Source organism: Akebia trifoliata, chromosome 3 (genome assembly GCF_017979445.1).
Source record: "Akebia trifoliata isolate Shusen 1 chromosome 3, ASM1797944v1, whole genome shotgun sequence".
In the NCBI taxonomy this organism is placed as follows: domain Eukaryota; kingdom Viridiplantae; phylum Streptophyta; class Magnoliopsida; order Ranunculales; family Lardizabalaceae; genus Akebia; species Akebia trifoliata.
In genome coordinates, this window is record NC_141377.1 from 7,908,561 (window position 1) to 7,926,541 (window position 17,981).

General features: G+C 35.7%; 1 protein-coding gene across 6 annotated transcripts; it reads right to left on the bottom strand.

Annotated features, from left to right (window-relative positions):
- Positions 1 to 5,386: 5,386 nt before the first annotated feature.
- On the bottom strand, positions 5,387 to 16,517 carry PTEN1 (Calcium/lipid-binding (CaLB) phosphatase). 6 transcript variants are annotated; one of them, XM_086433729.1, is made up of 9 exons: positions 16,107 to 16,517; positions 13,836 to 14,306; positions 11,847 to 12,181; positions 10,513 to 10,689; positions 10,181 to 10,294; positions 9,036 to 9,224; positions 7,198 to 7,434; positions 7,004 to 7,105; positions 5,387 to 5,793 (listed from the first exon to the last, which is right to left on the bottom strand). In XM_086433729.1, the coding sequence occupies exons 3-9, from the start codon at positions 12,132 to 12,134 to the stop codon at positions 5,641 to 5,643; spliced, it is 1,260 nt and encodes a 419-aa protein (XP_086289855.1). In that variant the 5' UTR covers positions 12,135 to 12,181; positions 13,836 to 14,306; positions 16,107 to 16,517; the 3' UTR covers positions 5,387 to 5,640. The 6 variants fall into 6 exon arrangements, with proteins under 6 accessions (XP_086289855.1, XP_086289857.1, XP_086289856.1 ...); XM_086433731.1 differs by having other exon boundaries at positions 11,847 to 12,201; XM_086433730.1 differs by having other exon boundaries at positions 13,836 to 14,316.
- Between the last annotated feature and the right edge of the window lie 1,464 nt (positions 16,518 to 17,981).

Consider the following 17,981-nt stretch of genomic DNA (forward strand, 5'->3'; position numbering starts at 1 on the left):
TGTTCTTATATTGAAGTATTGATAATGGTGCCATTAATCAAATACAAATCGAGGTGAGAGTTGAAGGTGCACAATTCACCACCTTATCAAGGCCAAGGATAACAAGGAAGGAATTAAACCTAAATCACCTATAAGTTGAATGTAAGTTTAGTACAAACTGAGTTCACTCAAAAACAGAGTATGGATAAGACATTAGGTTGATAAGTGTAAGGCGATAAGTTGCATTAGTTTAAAAGAGGTCAATTAGTTCGGTCAGACCTTAACTCAGACTCAAAATCTCTAATCTAATAAAACAAAGATTTCTAAAGAGATAACAGACCTCCCATACACCAAATCTCTTCATTCGTGATATCAGGATGGGTTAATACGACACGCTCTAACTCACGCGGCCTCAAAATATGGAGTTACCTTACGAGATAAGCATAGCCTGAACTCCCGAGCTTTTTTAAATTCAGTTCACATATGAGTGATATCGCATAGGGATCTAATTTCGAGCTTGTATTCGATCCTTAGCTCATACTTGATCTAAACTTGAGATCCTATTTTATCCTAGCTCGTTTCTAATTTGATCCCTAGCTCATATCCTACCTAACCCATAGCATATAAACAATCTTGAGCAAGTATTTTGAGTTCAAGCACAACTTCATACATAGATAAATACAAGGAAGATCTTATCAGATTGATAGGACACCATGCTTCACAGATTTGTTTTACTTTGCATTGATGGCCTGCAATATTTACACATTAGATTAAAATCTTGACTAACAAGTGATGAATTCATCTTTTAAAGCACTCAAGTGCACTCCGACTGCCCTGCTCATCTGATACCTAGACTAACTGTGTGGTGACACCTGTCTCTAGATTTTGTTTGTAAAAACTCACCTCCAAGAAGGAGGAAGGGGTTGGTTTGAACTCTACAAGTAAAAAAAAAAATCACTTTGCAAGCCTATTATTCATTTTCTTCTTCATTCATTCTCTTTTATCCGAGCACTAACTAAATCTTCATAAGATGGTTGGCAGGCAATGCACAGGGCCTCAATCATTCTTCCTTCTGTCTCTCTTGCTCAAAGCCAAAGAGGGGTTGAAATAAAGCCTCCTAATCAAGATTTTCATTAGCATCAAGGTTCATCTCTAGGAGTGGAATCCCAAACCTAGATGCTTTGTTGGGCTCGCATCAGAATTAGAATAGTTACACCTCGAGTATTTGTAAAATTAACAAAATTCTCATTACAAGACTCTTCTCACGGTACACACTGATACCCTCTGAATGAGCTGGGTACTTGTTCAAAGAGGGCATCCAATAGCATTCAAAAGTCAAAAGCTAAACATAACAAAATAGAAAGAAGTCATTACGCTTGGAGTTGAGCTTCTACAACAAGTTAGTGCTAGTTTTCGAACGATGCTAAATCCCAACTTTGAATATAACTAAGATAAGCTTTTTCCCGAACCATTAATTGTTTTTTTGGAGAAAGGACGCAAACCACATAGTGGGAGAGAATAAAAAAGCTCAGCTTTGCGGCGCACACCAATTTTCCGTACCATATGGTTTGACATGCCCATCGGGTATAGCCTTTGTTGTTGACCCCTACCTAAGAAAGGAAATATGAAATAGTGTCATGATAGCACACCCATCCCGACAATCTTTTCTCCTCTCTTAGCTAATAAGATTCGTCCCAAGCGCTTCTGTCGATGCCTATTCTCCCTCATTGGAGCAATCGCTAAGTTTTATAGGGTTTGACAAAGAAATATGTATTCAAGACTTTATTGTTTCGACTTGTAATCCACTTTTCATATTGTAAGAAATATTCTAATTAGACTGGTTTTTTCACATATTTTTTACAAGTGAGTCGAAAAATACTAAAAAGATAAAATTAGAAATGAATGTATTTCATAAAAATATAAAAAGGACTCCAATTAATAATAAATTGGAATATATATATTGAGAGAATTTGATCACATTCAACATAGAGTTTATTACAACCTAAATTAGAAAATTGGAAAATTGAGAGTTCTAATAAATTAACGGTGTGTTTGGATTGAGAGAAATGGAGAGAAAAGAAAAATAAAAGTGAGTTTCTCTCCATTTCTCTAGTCTAGATTGTTAAGTGAAGAGAGAAAAGAAAAATAATGAAGAGAAAAATAGGTCAATTTTTCCTCTCTCTTTTTTCTACAAATCGGAGAGAAAAAAGGTAGAGTAGTAATTTTTAGTGCTCTTATTAGTCATGAACATTTCTTTTCTCTCTAAGGTAAGTAAGCGAGCCTTACCATATAAGGCACAAGACTTAACTTCAAAGGAAGGTCATCAGTGAAACTGGTCTTTTTAAAACTCTCCTATAGTTCCATTTGATGGTAGGTAGTTAGAATAGCCAATTGGAACCCGCACCCGAAATAGTATTTGGCGGGTAAGTCTACTGTAAATGGGATTGCCTAGAATCTTTCTTATCTGTTATGGACTTGGGAAGCATTACTTCCTTCACTCGGATGGAAAGCTGGATTATCTACCCTTTCGCCTACACAAAGGGACTTATCGGTCCAGTGATTAACAACTTGTGCTTAGCTTACCCATTCCACTTGAGTGGGACTCTTGTTGGTTAGCGTCTCGTTCCACTTGGAGAAAAGAGTTTTTCTCACCTTTCTCCCCCTCCCCCCATCCCTCTTTCGACTACACAAAAGGGCTTATCGGTCCAGTGATTAACAACTTGTGCTTAGGTGACCCATTCCACTTGGGTGGAGTTCTTGTTGGTCAGCCCTCATTCCACTTGGAGAAAAGAGTTTTTCTCACCTACATAAAGCTCAGAGATACCCTACAACTGATGATACGCGACCTCAATCAATTCTAAAAGTTTAATACAAAATGACTGAAATACCCTCATAGTCAAGTGCATGAACTAGTATCTACCACACAACACAACTGACCACTATCATCAAAGAAAAGAACTTCTATTGCCACATCAAAAACGTGCTCAATTTATGTACAAATTCCAATTTCAGTACGTTTTTCATTTTAATTCCCAAAACATGTTTTTCCAGTGAATTGCTCACTTTTATAATCAAATGAATTCGTTATTAAATTACCAGCGAGATCGCTGTTAAGGGAAAATCGCTAGTATTTTATCAACAAAATGAATTCATAAATTATAAAAGTGACGAATTCACTGTAAAAGCATATTTTGGGAATTAAAATGAACGCTATACCGAAATGGAATTTCATCATATTCAACGCATGAAATGGAGAATCACCTTTAATTTTATGGTGTGATCAACACATGAATTGAGATGCTATTAGCAAAAGTTAGAATTTCTCAAGAAGAATTAGCACATATCTTAGGGTGCTCTTAGTAAAAGCTGGTGTGGCGATAGCAGTTCTCAAAAAAAAATTAATATCAAAATCAAGTAGGTAGTTGACAAACTACCAGAAAACGTGTGGCTCACACCATATCCAACTCCAAAGACTCATTAAATTTTTCTGATAAAGTGTGTGGGGGTCCAGAGGTCATGAAAGCAACACGGCAACTACACTGCAAAGGAAGTTTCATGGATGATAAAGTTCCATTGTAGATCTAAGTCTATTTATACAGACGAGATATAGAAGGCAAGACCCATCAATTATCAATCTTGAATCTCTTCCAAAAAGCTTTAGTTTCTCTTTCAATTTCTAGTTTTTTTTTTTTTTCTTTTTTTATATAGCTAAATGGGCTTCTCTTTCAATTTCTAGTTTAATCAAAAGACCCAACAACCCAATTTCCTCTCAATCTAAATCTTAGCATAGTTTCTCCTTCATCATCAATCTATCAATCTTTAATCACAAACCCAATAGTCCAATTTCTTCTCTCAATCCAATACCTTAGCATACCAAAGACCCTATCTTTCTTTTCTTTATTCTCTCATGGATTCAAATTATCACACCACACACACACAAAACCACAAACCTTCCTCTACCAACCTTCTCTCTAGTGCTAAAGTAGTGGCTGAGGCAGCTAAAGCTTCACTCAACCATGAAACACACAACGTAGACAAAGGCAAAGTCGCTGGTGCCACCGCCGATCTCCTCGATGCCGCCGAACATTACGGCAAACTTGATAAGACGAACTTCGGGGGATATTTCGACAAAGCCGAAAATTATCTCCACCAATACCACTCTTCACATTCCTCCACAACTACAACCAACTCCACTCATTCAACAACCCATTCAACTTCTACTACACATGGCTCCTCTACAAATTCACATTCACATACAAGTGGTGATGGTCATTCTGAGAGTCAGAGTGGATATGGGGAGTATTTCAAGATGGCTGAAGGGTTCTTGAAGAAGCATTAATTTCTAAACTTGGATGGGTATCTTGTTTTAATGCTAGATTGTATGTTTGTTTCTTGGTGCTTTGTAAGTGTACTGGCTTTGAAATTGTGTAAGATTGCCTAATATGTTTAGGGGTCTGTTTGGTTGTTCTACTTTTGAATGTTGTTTTAGGCCTCATCGAGGCAGGGTTGTGTTCCAACAAAAGTGCTTCTATAGAATCACTTCGTCTTTGAATCACTTCTGTAAGAATAGTTTGTAAAATTTGACCATTTGATAGTTTTTTGGCATCCAGAGAAGTGAAAATTCGTCAGGAATTTGGTGCACAAACAGCTTCACTAGACACTTGTTTGGTAGTTGTTTTAAAGTTTTGGGCATTTGAGATTTAACTTGAAGCCTAGAAATACTCTCAAGTATTCTTGCCACTAATTTAAAAGAAAGGAGGACATTTGGGTATCTTATGCTTCTGACCATTTTCAGCTCTAGCTTCTACTAGAAGTTGAAAGATCGACTTAAAATACTAGGATGCACGCCTACAATTGCTGCACATGTACAATCCACAACATAGGCCCAATTGCAATCCACAACATCTACACATCCAACCTGTATTTGCCTGCATGTGCAGTCTACAATTGCTGCACATGCAGTGATATCGGGAACTAACATTCCATGGCTCACTCCTGCGCTATAACCGAACAATCTATCATGCTTTTCCGAATGGTAAACAAGGAAAATGGTGAATCTCAAGTCTTCAGCCCATCTATATCTGCTTCATGATAGAGCTCAATGACTAGCAGAAAAAGATCAACCAAAAATCTGAACTTTAACAAGAATGAGCTACTACGACCTCGCCTACAATCTTCTTCTTGCTTTTTTCTATTTTTTTTCCTTTCATGACCAGTGTTTCGCATCAAAGAGGCCATGGGTTAAATCCCAGCTTTACCAACAGGAAATTATGAGAGAAAATACATCAAATGAAAGAAATACCTGTTAGGTCAAAGTCAAGTCACAAGGAGCACAAACTACAGTCAAGGGTTAGATTTGAGCTTACTTACCAGAAAAGCAAGATAAAAAGATCAAATCCTGAACCCATTCACAGCAAGAAACATAACTTCATTTTCGGCTAAAGTGCTCATAAATCTCTAAATACAAAAATTGTTTTTATTCTCGGAATCTTCCCAATGCCTTCCGTCACAAAAAACAAGACGGTGAAACAGCATGGATAGTTGTGACAATTTACTTTTAAAGCATAGGACACCTATCAATAGGACCATACATATAGAGTTTATGTTAATACAAGTTATAACGAACCTATTAAATTTCTTCAAATAACCAATGTTGGGAATTTATGAGAAATCTTCAGAGATATCATCATCAATTGGAGGTGGTAATTCGTGCTTGGCATTAGCAGGACCGAAGAGCAACTCCAGACAGAAGGAAGAACCACATATAGATTTCCCCTTATGTCCGATCTTGTCCAAATCCCGCACAGAGAACTGCTATAACTCACAGAAATTGAATTTAAGGAGTCAAGAAAGATTCAAATCCACAGCTATAATGGCTACAAAAAAAAGATCGTACATGGAATGAAGTTTTTGCATATATATATATATATACGATTGGGATCCGTAGACTCATGAAAAGAGAATGTGCGATCCAACTTTTGGGATAAAAGATATATCCCGAGAATACATTACAGAAGATAAATCTCAACCTTTGGAAATCACATATATATATGGTTGGGATTGTGTGTGAACATATGAGTTCACTTTTCATGAGTCTACGGATCCCAACCCATATATAGACTAGAGTTTGCCAGCCATTCTCTTTGGGGTTTAAGGGGTGAAAGAAGAAAAACAACAAATTTGGAAGGGTATTATTGCAAAAGGGGAAATATGAAAAATATTATAGGAAGTTGTAGGTGGTTGTTGGAAAGGGTAGAAAAGAAAAGACAATAAAGTTGGGGGTATTCTTGGGAAGGAAAAGAAGAGAGAAGACAAAGGAGGAGGGGTAACCTTCCTCGAGATATATTGTTTATGGGTATAAATCTTGAGACAAAGGAGTTGTGGGGTCCACCGTTGTGTTTTATACACACACATGCGCGCACGCAAACACACACACCACCTAAAATAAAATACTGAACCATTCATCCGTAATGTTCGATTGGTTGGACAGCTCTTTGGCCCAAAAATATAGCCAACTAACAGAACAATGTGAGATTGGTGTATGGATTCCGCATAGTGTGTGTGTGGGGGGGGGGGGGGCAGGGCTGGAGCCAGGATTTTGCTCATGTGGGGGCAACCAGGAGTGAAAAAAATAGTTGTGGGGGCAACTAAGAATGGAAAAAAAAATTTGTGGGGGCAATAGTGACAGATTTCTTTATCTGCCGCTAAAACCTGTCACAATAGCACATTAATCCATGGAATTTGAAAACTCTTGTGGGGGCAAGTGCCCCCACTCTAAATCCGCCCCTGGGCATATGTACCTGTAGCAAGCCGCTGGTAATGAAAGAAGTATTAAAGCAGGCATAAAAAATAGTTGTGTGGGCAACTAAGAGTGGAAAAAAAAATTTGTGGGGGCAATAGTAACAGATTTCTTTATCCGCCTCTAAAACCTGTCGCAATAGCACATTAATCCATGGAATTTGAAAACTCTTGTGGGGGCAAGTGCCCCCACTCTAAATCCACCCCTGGGGGGGAGCATATGTACCTGTAGCAAGCCGCTGGTAATGAAAGAAGTATTAAAGCAGGCATAAAAAAGACGTCCTCCAATCATTTTTTGGTAAAAGATGACTCGCACATCTCCAGTGACCTGGTCAAAAAAGATTGTATTACCCTATGACAATGAAGGACGAGGAAACACATACTTTTCTCTGTATTTTGTGTGCACTATTTAGGGCTTACCCGTAACGGTTTGTCAAAATAGTAGTCAAGACATGATTTCTGGTAGATAACAGAACTCTCTGTGTCCATTTGCACTACGACACGTGGTGTCTCTGTTTCTTGTTTCTTCTCATCCTCATCATTTTCAATGAAAGAAACGAAATACCGTGGGCTGTTAGTTCTCTGATATCCTTGCTTAATTTGCCGGCAACAACTCCTAGCAACTTCCACCGATGGTTGGTACAGTTGGCCAGGAACCTGTTACAAGCGGTTGCCCCAAATTTCCAAATAATTACGAATCCAAAGAACCATTAAAAACTTAAGGGAAAAAACAAAAACATAAAAAGAACAAATGTAGTAATCAAGGTCCAAAAACTCAGGGATTGGAGAAGTCAATCAGTTTTGCAGGTACAATTACCAAATACACAATCACAATCGATTCTCTTTTTCAAAACCAAGAACGCACTAACAAGAATAAGCATGCAAGTTTAGATCTCTGAAAGTGAGAGATTAAGGATAAAAAGGACTATGACTAATATAGTAAGACAATATCTGAAGCCACCAGCCTAAATGGAAGAGAATGCTCTAGAAAGAATTGAATGAAGGAATATGATTTGTGTTATTACTCCAATATAATTGGGATTAGGTTTGTGGTGATATGAAATAAGTTACTCAAGATCAAGAAATCATGGTAAGCACACAAAACAACGTCTGATACATAAAATAAAAAAATTAAATTAGCTCATAGTTTCCAACAAACATAACGAGTATGATCCAACTTTTCATCAACTTGAAAGCCACAAAAGAGCTTAAGTATAGGAAGATGTGCACTAACTCTGCCACGCCTTTTCCTTTTGTTTAATAAATATTTTGTGACTTTATTATTTTATTTTGAAGTGCAATAAGCTTCATCAAGAAGTGGATTGAGTTAAGGGAGTCACTTAAGACTTCTTAAAATCCAAGAAATTTCAAAGGGTTGATTGTTAAGTATTTCATTTTTAGATGGGATCTCTCACCGATTGGTGGTATGTATTTCTCGGTCAGTTTTTTTTTTATAATGAATTCTGTACTAATCAAAAGAAAAAGCCATTGAGCATTAACATGATGAAGTTTTCTTATAACAGAAAAAATCACTCAACACTTGACTGAGCTCCAAGTCAACCTGGACTTCCCCCAGTGAGTTAAAGTAGCTATATAACAAGGACATGGTGAGAGAGTTTGTCTGTCTGGCACTGATATGATAAGTTAGATAAGGAGATACATCCATACAATTTATTCCAATGTTGAAAAATAAACTTTCTATAATACTTCGATTCACGTTAAGTATACAATAAATAAACAATGCATTTAAATTTTTAGATAGCCAATGATATATAAAGGGGAAAGTTAAGTGTACATGGTCTTCCCCATGTGATCGTTTATAACAGTTCTGTGGGACCCACATGGAGATGGGTCTAGGGATGATGTTTGGTGATCTCCATCTTCCAGACCAAAAACTAACTAATTCTAGAACTTTTAACCCTAAACAATTTGGACTTTCAGGTTCACCAAAAACAATTTAGAAATAGCAGAATGGTCTTTTTTCATAATAACAGTTGAATTAATTAAGGCTCTTTAAAAAAAAGTGTGTTAGCATGTGTTCAACATGTGAGTATAACCCATAAAATGGAGTGTCCTTGTTATATCATAAGTTAATAGTTTTCAGACCTTTAACTTTGTACACATATCTTAAACATATTATAGAGGTGCAAGATGTTTCTTAAGTAAAAATAGGTCATCTCCATATAAGACAAGTCAAATATGTAGGATAAGGAGTAGATGATGATCTATAAAATAAACAGTGGGAGGCATAGACTTACCTCCTGCGACTCTGAGACCACGAAAAAGACCGTGTTAATGTCGATTGTGTCGTAAAGGCGGATTCGGCGCAATTCTCTGCTACATGGTTGAGGTAAGTTCACATCGGGACGTCCATCATTAACTTCCCCTGGAAAAGTCAGTATTTTAGACCAGTAACCAATGTAACGTCGCTGGCTTGGTATCGAGACCTGTCAAGGGTAAGAAATGAGTATGTAGGATTAAATGTTTCCCTTGAAAGTATGCTCACCCAATAAATAAACAATCTAAAATATGACAGTACCAATTACCAATAACTAAGTAGATGTTCTTTACAAGAAAACAGATAAATTTCCCCAGTTAAATGCTTATTTTGTATTTAATCTTATCTCATTTCATTGATTTTATAATTGGCTTATAGTTATTGAATAGAGTTCGCCCGTGCCCCTACGGCATGGGCATCCTCTTTCGGGTTAAAGGGTTAAAAATGAAAAAATAATAAAGTTGGAGGGGTATTCTTAAAAATCTTTGAGGTTAAAGGGGTAAAAGAGGAAACATAGTAAAATTGGAGGAATATTATTGAAAAGGGGCCGGGAGGAGAGGAAAAACAATAAAGTTGAAGGGGGTGAAGAGAAAAGACAATAAAGTAATTAATGTGGATATCAAATTTATAGGACGTTTATCCTCCATAACTGTAGCAACAGTGGGAGCCACGGTTTTGTTTTATTATATAGATGTATGTGACCAATCCTAACTGTCATAGAATTGCACCCATTTTATTTGAAGAAGTTTTTGAGAAGGAAAATGTAACAGGCCTATGTTGCGACATGCCAGAGTGCTACTGATTTGAAACTTTCCACAAGGGAAGATGTTGCAGCCAAAAATGCATGGGAGCCTAGGGAGTACCACCTCAGCTCCCTAATTTAAATTTTAAAGAAAACCCCGCCACTCCAGCGAAGAGTGGAGTACAGCTCAAGGAAACCCGTCCAACTCATTGTTGAGTACATATGGTAGCCTAGCAACACAAAAGGTTAAATCAAGTGTTTGTACTTCTAATTGGGTCTGCATGGGTCTTGGAAGAGTTTATCAAGGAAACAGTACCAAAATGACAATGGTACTTCATTATCTGCATTGAACATGTTTGTCCATTTTATGTAGTATAACTTACTCCTTCATTGTTGATAAATCGTCTATTTGCATACAACTGAAGAGCTTCCTCTGCTGACATGCCACTGTAAACTAGGTAGGCACAGACCATTAATCCGGTCCGACCTTTGCCCGCCTGCACAAGTGTCAAGATTAAGATTCTTTTTTTTCAACCAAACAAAAAAAAAAAAGTACATTGTGGAAAATAAATTTTGGTTCAAACGACAACCTAATAAGGTATTGAATAAATTGAAATTCTAAAACATGCACCCACACAACAAATTCATGTGGTCTAACTGATGATATTCTTCGAAAACTCCAGAAAATAAAAAGTCCAAGCATGTAATTGTTTACCATGCAATGGATAACTGCAATATTTTTTGGATCCACAGATAACCATGAATGCACACTTTCACAGAAGAGCTTGATCATATGGAGAGGAGGGACATGATTGTCATCAATTGGGTACATCTCCACACAGCCGTGGAAATTTGATGGATCATAACTTTCTTCAACACACAAATTGTAGATCTACAGAAACTCAAAAAAATATGAAAAAGTTACATGTCATGAAAGTGAGAAGGCACATAATTTAAACATGCCAAAAGACGTCATATACTATACTAGGAAACACCTGAAAAGTGGACCGATCCGTGCAATTAAAAACATAATATAGCAAAATTATATTATATGAATAAATAGAAGTAAAGTATGTTATGTAAAGTCATCCCTAGATAGACACAAATACAGTAGAACTATATAAATGGCAATTATTCTAGCAAAATAAAAAATGAATAATATGTCAACTAGGTCAACAAGTGTTTTGTTATTGAAAAAAGGACAAGCCAGTAGGTTTTTAGCACATCAATATCTGGAATAATATGTCAACTAGGACCGCATATATTACACATAACATGCAAAGGAATATTTCCAAGCTATTTTCTTTTTTTCTTTTTTTCTTTTTTTTTTTAAACTTCTTCCGCCCCACAATATATTTTTTATCTTTTGTGGACTGAAGCACCCAACCTTACTAATTAACATAGATGTAACCGGTTTGGGCTTGGGGTAAACCAAGACAATCCACCAATATCTCAGTCAATTTTTAGTATCTTCCAACTCTTTCTGGTCCAAACCGAAACCCACAAAAAAATCTCTCTCCACCATGATGTTAGCTTAGCAGTTTTCCCACAAGTGGAGAAGCCCCACAAATCATTTCAATGGTAATTGAGACAGAGAGAAAGGTTTCATGACTTAAACTAAAATCAACAAATTTTTATACCACATCTGACCCTCTTTGCTTCATTTTCTTTGCCAACCTTCACGACACGAGACTTCCTGATACCAATTCAGGTGACTCAGAGTCCTATCTCAGAATTCTACCCTGCAGTTGAGAGATAGAGGATGACATTTATACATTTTTCTCCTTCAAACTTGAGGATACTTTAGTCCACATTTGATAAAAATGTTTTATGGAGAAGAAAAAGTGAAAAGATGTGTGTCAAAGTAACCTCAAAAGAAAAGGTTGCCTTTTTGAATTTGTCATCTTGTAACTCCTTCCTCAATTTTCAAATTTCTAGGCAAAATAAACAAAAAAAAAAACAGTCTTTTCTATAGCCTAAATAAATAATAACGTACCGAAATTAAGATGGTGGGGATAACAAGGGAAAGACTTTGTTTGCAAAAGTTACCTTATAATGCCCCAAATGTCTCATGTCTAACACAGACTTGACCTGCCAAAGAGGATTCCGAAACACAGCTCGCATGCGTTCAGAAGGAAATGACATGGCTAATAAACGGTCTGTTATATATGACATGTCAAGATCATAACCCCCAACAAGCATTCGCCTCCTTTGCTTAGAGACCAAGTTCCGAATGTAGAAAGTTCTTGTCAGATAATTGATCAGGTGAAATTGACAATTGTGTCCCGTCGCATTCCCTGCCTTGCTTGGCCCTTGCTTTGAGAAATTCAAGCCCATTGTAACTACGTCGATAAACTGTCTGAAGATAATTAATAAAAGGGTACCTACAAGTCAGGAAATCAAGCTACAAGTGCATTAGAATTTTAAGGCATTTTAACATACCAATTTCTTCTCTTTTTCAAAAGAAGCACTTTTTTTCTCTTCTACTGAATTTCTCTTCCAGAATTTTTTTTTTTTTTTTTTAAATGAACATTTCCAAAATTCCAAGTAAAAAAAATAACTGCTATTTTTGGACATTTTATCCAGTTGTAGATTCATAAATAGGCACCTATTATTGTTGCAGGAATATGAGCATTCTGAATAACCCATCACTCTTCCACAATTTTCTCCCTTAATTTCAGTTTGAAATCAGAAAATTGCCCCTTCTCATCCATGTCAAAAGTATATATAAGTAATTCCTGATAAATAATCGTAATTTTCTAATTTTGGGTTAATAAGGTCACTTTTTTTTTTATATCAGTAAGCTGTTTTTAATGAGTTCAGTAACTCAGTGCCGGTGGGATTTGATCCAAGGTCTCTGGTATCATCACCCAAAGACTTTACCAACTAAGCTAGCTGACACCAACAATATGTCTTCTTTTTTTATTTTCATAGATATAGTTGTCAAACTGATATTTGGTATCCAAATTACAGGGTCTATGCCCATGTTCACATTTCAGTCATTTAGAGGGGGACAGAGATAAAATTATAAAAAGAAAAAAAATACACTACTCGTGGGCTTGATATTTTTAATTTTTATACATTTATGAGAGAAGTTCAATGACATTGATCAATGAAAAATTGAGTGCAGCTGGACAGGATTCATGTTGCAGACACCATACCGATGTTTAAAGGCAAAGATTATGATGATAGTGAAACAACTCAAATTAGAACTGCTCATATAATAATATCTGAAAATTAGATCTCCAAGATTTGTATATTTCTACTTATATTCAGTTTTCTAAAATAATACAATGAGAAATAACCCACTTACCTAAATAAATCAATTCATTCATTCAACAAAACAGTAACACCTATAACAACCCAGAATCAAAACTCGTATTTAGATGCTCAACTATCCAAAAAAATATATATATATCCAGAACCTCATCTCAATACACAAAGATAAAAAGCTCTAAAATGTCTACACTTGACAGAGTTTTTTATTTTTTATTTTTTTTTCTTTTTTTTCTTTTTTTTGTTGGGGGGGTCTAAGCAAGATAGGAGATTTTTACGAATGATTCCACCCTTGATATCGAATCCTATAAATTCAAGGCCTAAAAGATACAATTCAAACAAACGAATTTGTTAGGATACGTAGGATTTACAATTAGATATATTTCTTTCTAATTAGGACATGAATTTGCATTAGGATTATGATAAGATTTGCTTTCTATGTGATTCAATTTAATTTCCAATTAAGACTCTTAATTTCTTTTCAATTAGACTTTGCTTTCAATTAGGATGTTTCCTTTAGGTTGGTTATATATTGATGTACGTGGGTTGAGGAAGACTAAGCAGAATTTTAACAAAAAAGAGTTTATCTTAAGGAGGTCAACTCCCCTATTGAGTGAGTCAATTCGTTTTTGTTGCCAATTCGATCCGTGTTCTATCAATTGGTATCAGAGCATCGATTCTATGGGCAAAAAAAATGGCACAAAACCAAAGTCAGGAACTCTTTCCTGTTGAATGGGATCTATAGAAGCATACAGAAGATACCTTAGCCCAGTTTCAAGAGGTGCAGACGTCTATCGCGGCCCTAGCTAAGGATCAAGCTGAGGTGCGGGAATCTCTTGCAGCCATGGCTAGTCAAACTGAGTTCCAAAGCATGATATTGGAGGAATTTCGACAACTATGTTTGGGTCCAAAAAATGCTTCTTCTTCCAAGGCTCCTTTACGCCCTCATGTGCTGGTCATGCAACCTTGAACCCTCAAATTAGAGTTCCCGAAATTTGATGGTTCTAACCCACTCGATTGGTTCTCTCGGACTGAGCAATTTGTTCGCTATCATCATACACCATACGACCAAAGAGTTGAGATTGCATCTTTTCACCTAGAAGGTGATGCAACTTCATGGTTCAATTGACATGAAAATCAACAAAGCTTCCATACTTGGATGGGTTCGTTGATGCGGTTATGGTGCATTTCGGTCTGACTGTTTATGAAGACTTCCATGGCTCCCTTGCAAAACTACAACAAACTACATCCGTAAGAGATTATCAAACTAGTTTTGAACAGTTGACATGTCGGGCACATGATTGGACGGAAGAGAAACTTATGGGTTGTTTCATTAGTGGTCTAAAAGATGAAATTCGTTGAGGTGCGTTTATTTCAATCAACTAGCCTCTCATAGGCCATTGGTCTTGCACGAATTCAGGAAGAGAAGTTATCGCTTAGCAACACTATAAACAAATGGTTCAACTCTTACAATACCTATGCTTCCCACCACTAATTCCACTCAATCTACAGGATTACCTCCCATTCATCGTTTGACTCCATCAAAGCTAGAGAAGAGCACAAAAACAAGTTTAATTGTGATGAGATTTTCAAACCCAAGCATAAGTGCAAACTTCCACAATTGTTATTAATGTAGGGAGATTGGTCATTTAATAAAGATAATCCACCACCGCAAGACCGTACAAATGGCCCATCAAATCCAATTATCACAATTAATTGAAGATGCTACATACAATTACTTCTACGAATTGCATGCATGTTTTTCCAAATTTTTTGACTTAATGACAAGTCATCGAGAAGGGAGAAGGGAGAAGTAATGTTAGGATACGTAGGATTTACAATTAGGTTTATTTCTTTCCAATTAGGACATGGATTTGCCTTAGGACTATGATTAGATTTGCTTTCTATGTGATTAGATTTTATTTCCAATTAGGACTCTTAGCTTCTTTCCAATTAGACTTCCCTTTCAATTAGAATGTTTCCTTTAGATTGGTTATGTATTGATGTACGTGGGTAGTAGAAGACTAAGCTGAATTTTAATAAAATAGAGTTTTTAAGGAGGTTGACTCCCTTATTGAGTGAGTCAACTCATTTTTGTTGCCGATTCGATCCGTGTTCTATCTAGGACTGCAACCTAGGCAGGCAGCCCGAACTCAACCCAATTTATTGGTGAGCTTGGGTCAAGTTATGTAGAAAATGCATGGAGCCTAGGTTAGAATATCTCTACCCAATTTCACTTCGGGTTAAGCTCAAGTTGAGGGTACGGGCAACCCGACTCAACCCAATGCTATGTAATATATACTAATATATAAATATTTTTATATTAATTATAGATATTTTTTTTTAAAGTTTTTTTATTCCATCTTATTATTATGATTTGTGGACAATTAGTTAATATTAATGTGAGCTTTGATTTAGTATGGTGTGTCTAAGTATTCTCTAAATGATGGATTTGAGGGTTGTATGCAATTATATTTACTAATAGTTTTGGTTCTCATTTTGTGTATCTTTTTTTAAAATATTAAATTTATTTGCTAATCAAAATGAAATTAAGGTCATTCAACGAGTCCAATCCCCAAATCACCCAACATTATCTAAATTTTGGCTAACCCGAACTCAACCCGATTTTAGAATATCAATCTCGGGTTGAGCTTGGGTTACTGAGCTTAGGCCCGATGGTTGGGTTGAGTTGAGCTCAGGTTGAGGGTTCTGCTACTTGGGTTGAACCTGGGTTTACCCTCCAACCCGCCCCAGATTGCAGCCCTAGTTCTATCACAATTTACCACAAAATATCATTCTTCTTGAATTTCAGAAGAAAAATAGGAAACAGAGGAAAAATAAACATACCATCAAGACCCAATTCAAGCAAACCAATTAAAGTAAACGAATTTACCACAAAAGATATCATCTTTCATGAATTTCAGAAGAAAAATAAGCTACATAGGGAAAAAAACTAACATACCATCAAAACCCAATTTACCACAAAACACCAATTTTCATGAATTTCAGAATATAAAAAAAGGGGGGAAATACCATCAAGAGCTGTGTGACCAAGAAGGCATAGAATTACTGATCGTGAACCATTTCTACAGTTCAATTAGGGAAGAATGAAGCGAATTCTAGGGTAACCAAATTGATTTAAGGATGAGAATTGAGAGCGATAATACCCTAGAAAACGCTTGCAATCTTTGTATCTGTAAAAGGTAACAGATATATCAGGGTGGCCAACAGGGGATGATGATGATGATGATCTCCATGATTTGGATAAAAAGAGAATGAAGTTACATAGCATCCAGTCTAAATTTGGAGGGAGTTTTAGCCCCATTTCTTGACCTTAGCTTTGGAGGAAATTGAGCCGAATAATTAGGGCAAAATAAGTGACAAATTTTTCCCTAAATTTAAATTGAGAGAGATGACTTTGGCAGTTGACAATCGCTGAAGGTCAGAACAACTCTTTCGAGAGGTCAATGGCATTGGAAACAAATAAATCCAATGACAAATTACTTAATGGACCCTCAGATATATATTTCCTTTTAAATACCCCTTACCTTTTAGACAGTAACTAAATAGCCCATTTAGTAAATTCTTTTTTTCTAATGCCCCCTCACTTTGACACAAATTGTATTTTCAATCGATAAGCTCATTGCGCGGGGTGGGGGGGGGGGGGGGGGGAGTTTGGGTTGAGAGAAGTGGAGAGAAGAGAAGAGAAGAGAAAATAAGTAAGTTAGCCCCGTTTGATTCAACTGCTTAAATCTACTGTCAGAAGCTGAAATACTGAAAAGTTTGTTTGATAGAGCTTTGTAAAAGTGCTGGGCTGTTGACCAGAATCTAATAATTATTGTTTGATACAGGTTTTGGAATCTACTGTATTAGGGTAAAATGACCAGAATACCCTTAAGGTTGATTGTGCACCCAAAATGCATCTAAAATTACCAGAATACTCTTATAAATATATAATTACATTAAATATATAAATATAATAAATTTATATTAAAAATTTATAAAAACAATTATTTTAATTTTAAAAAGTTTATAATTCTTTAAAAAATTATTAAAAAAAATTATAATTCTATAGAAATTTCAGCAGCATCTCCTCCTAAAAATGGATATATAAAATTTTCTTGATAAACAAAATACCTGCATAATACGCAATGTTGGTAATACATCCAGAATGCATAAAAAATTATCAGAATACATTTATAAATATATAATTACATTAAATATATATAAATATAATAAATTTATATTAAAAATTATTTCTCTTAAAAGTAAAGAGAAGAGGAGAAAAACCCTTTTAAAATATTTAATAATTCCAACTCTACCCCTAGATCTCTTTTAAGATATTTTAACTTTTAAAAATGTTTGGATTGACAAAAGAAAAGAGAAATACAATTTCTCTCCACCATGTTTGGATTGATAGGAGAGAACTTAGGACAGCTTTGAAATTTTAAAATATATTAAAAAAAATCTAGGAGCAGAGTTGGAATTACAAAATATTTTTAAAAGGTTTCTCTCTATTTCTTTCTACTTTTAGAGAGAAAGAATACTCACATTTTTTTTTCTCCAATTTTTTTCTCTTCTCTCCCTACTTAACAATCCAAACAAGAGAAATGGAGAGAAACTCATTTATTCTCTCTTATCTTCTCTTCTCTCTATTTCTTTCAATCAAAACACATAATGAGTTTCTCTTCTCTCCACTTCTCTCAATCTAAACTTAGCCTAAGAGAAAAGAAGATAAACTCAATTTCTCTCCCACCATGTTTGGATTGATAGGAGAGAACTGGGGATAATTTTGAAATTTTAAAATATCTTAAAAGAGATCTAGGGGCAAAGTTGGAATTATAAAATATTTTAAAAGACTTTCTCTCCATTTATCTCATCTTCTCTTCATTTTTAGAGAAAAAGAAA

Excerpts from the sequence above, each read along its gene's own strand:
- PTEN1 (XM_086433727.1), bottom strand. The coding sequence starts at position 12,134 with ATGGGCTTGAATTTCTCAAAGCAAGGGCCAAGCAAGGCAGGGAATGCG. Across the intron at positions 10,690-11,846 it reads GACATTTGGGGCATTATAAG|ATCTACAATTTGTGTGTTGA; the intron begins GTAACTTTTGCA and ends GAGTTTCTGTAG. Across the intron at positions 10,295-10,512 it reads TTGCAGTTATCCATTGCATG|GCGGGCAAAGGTCGGACCGG; the intron begins GTAAACAATTAC and ends ACACTTGTGCAG.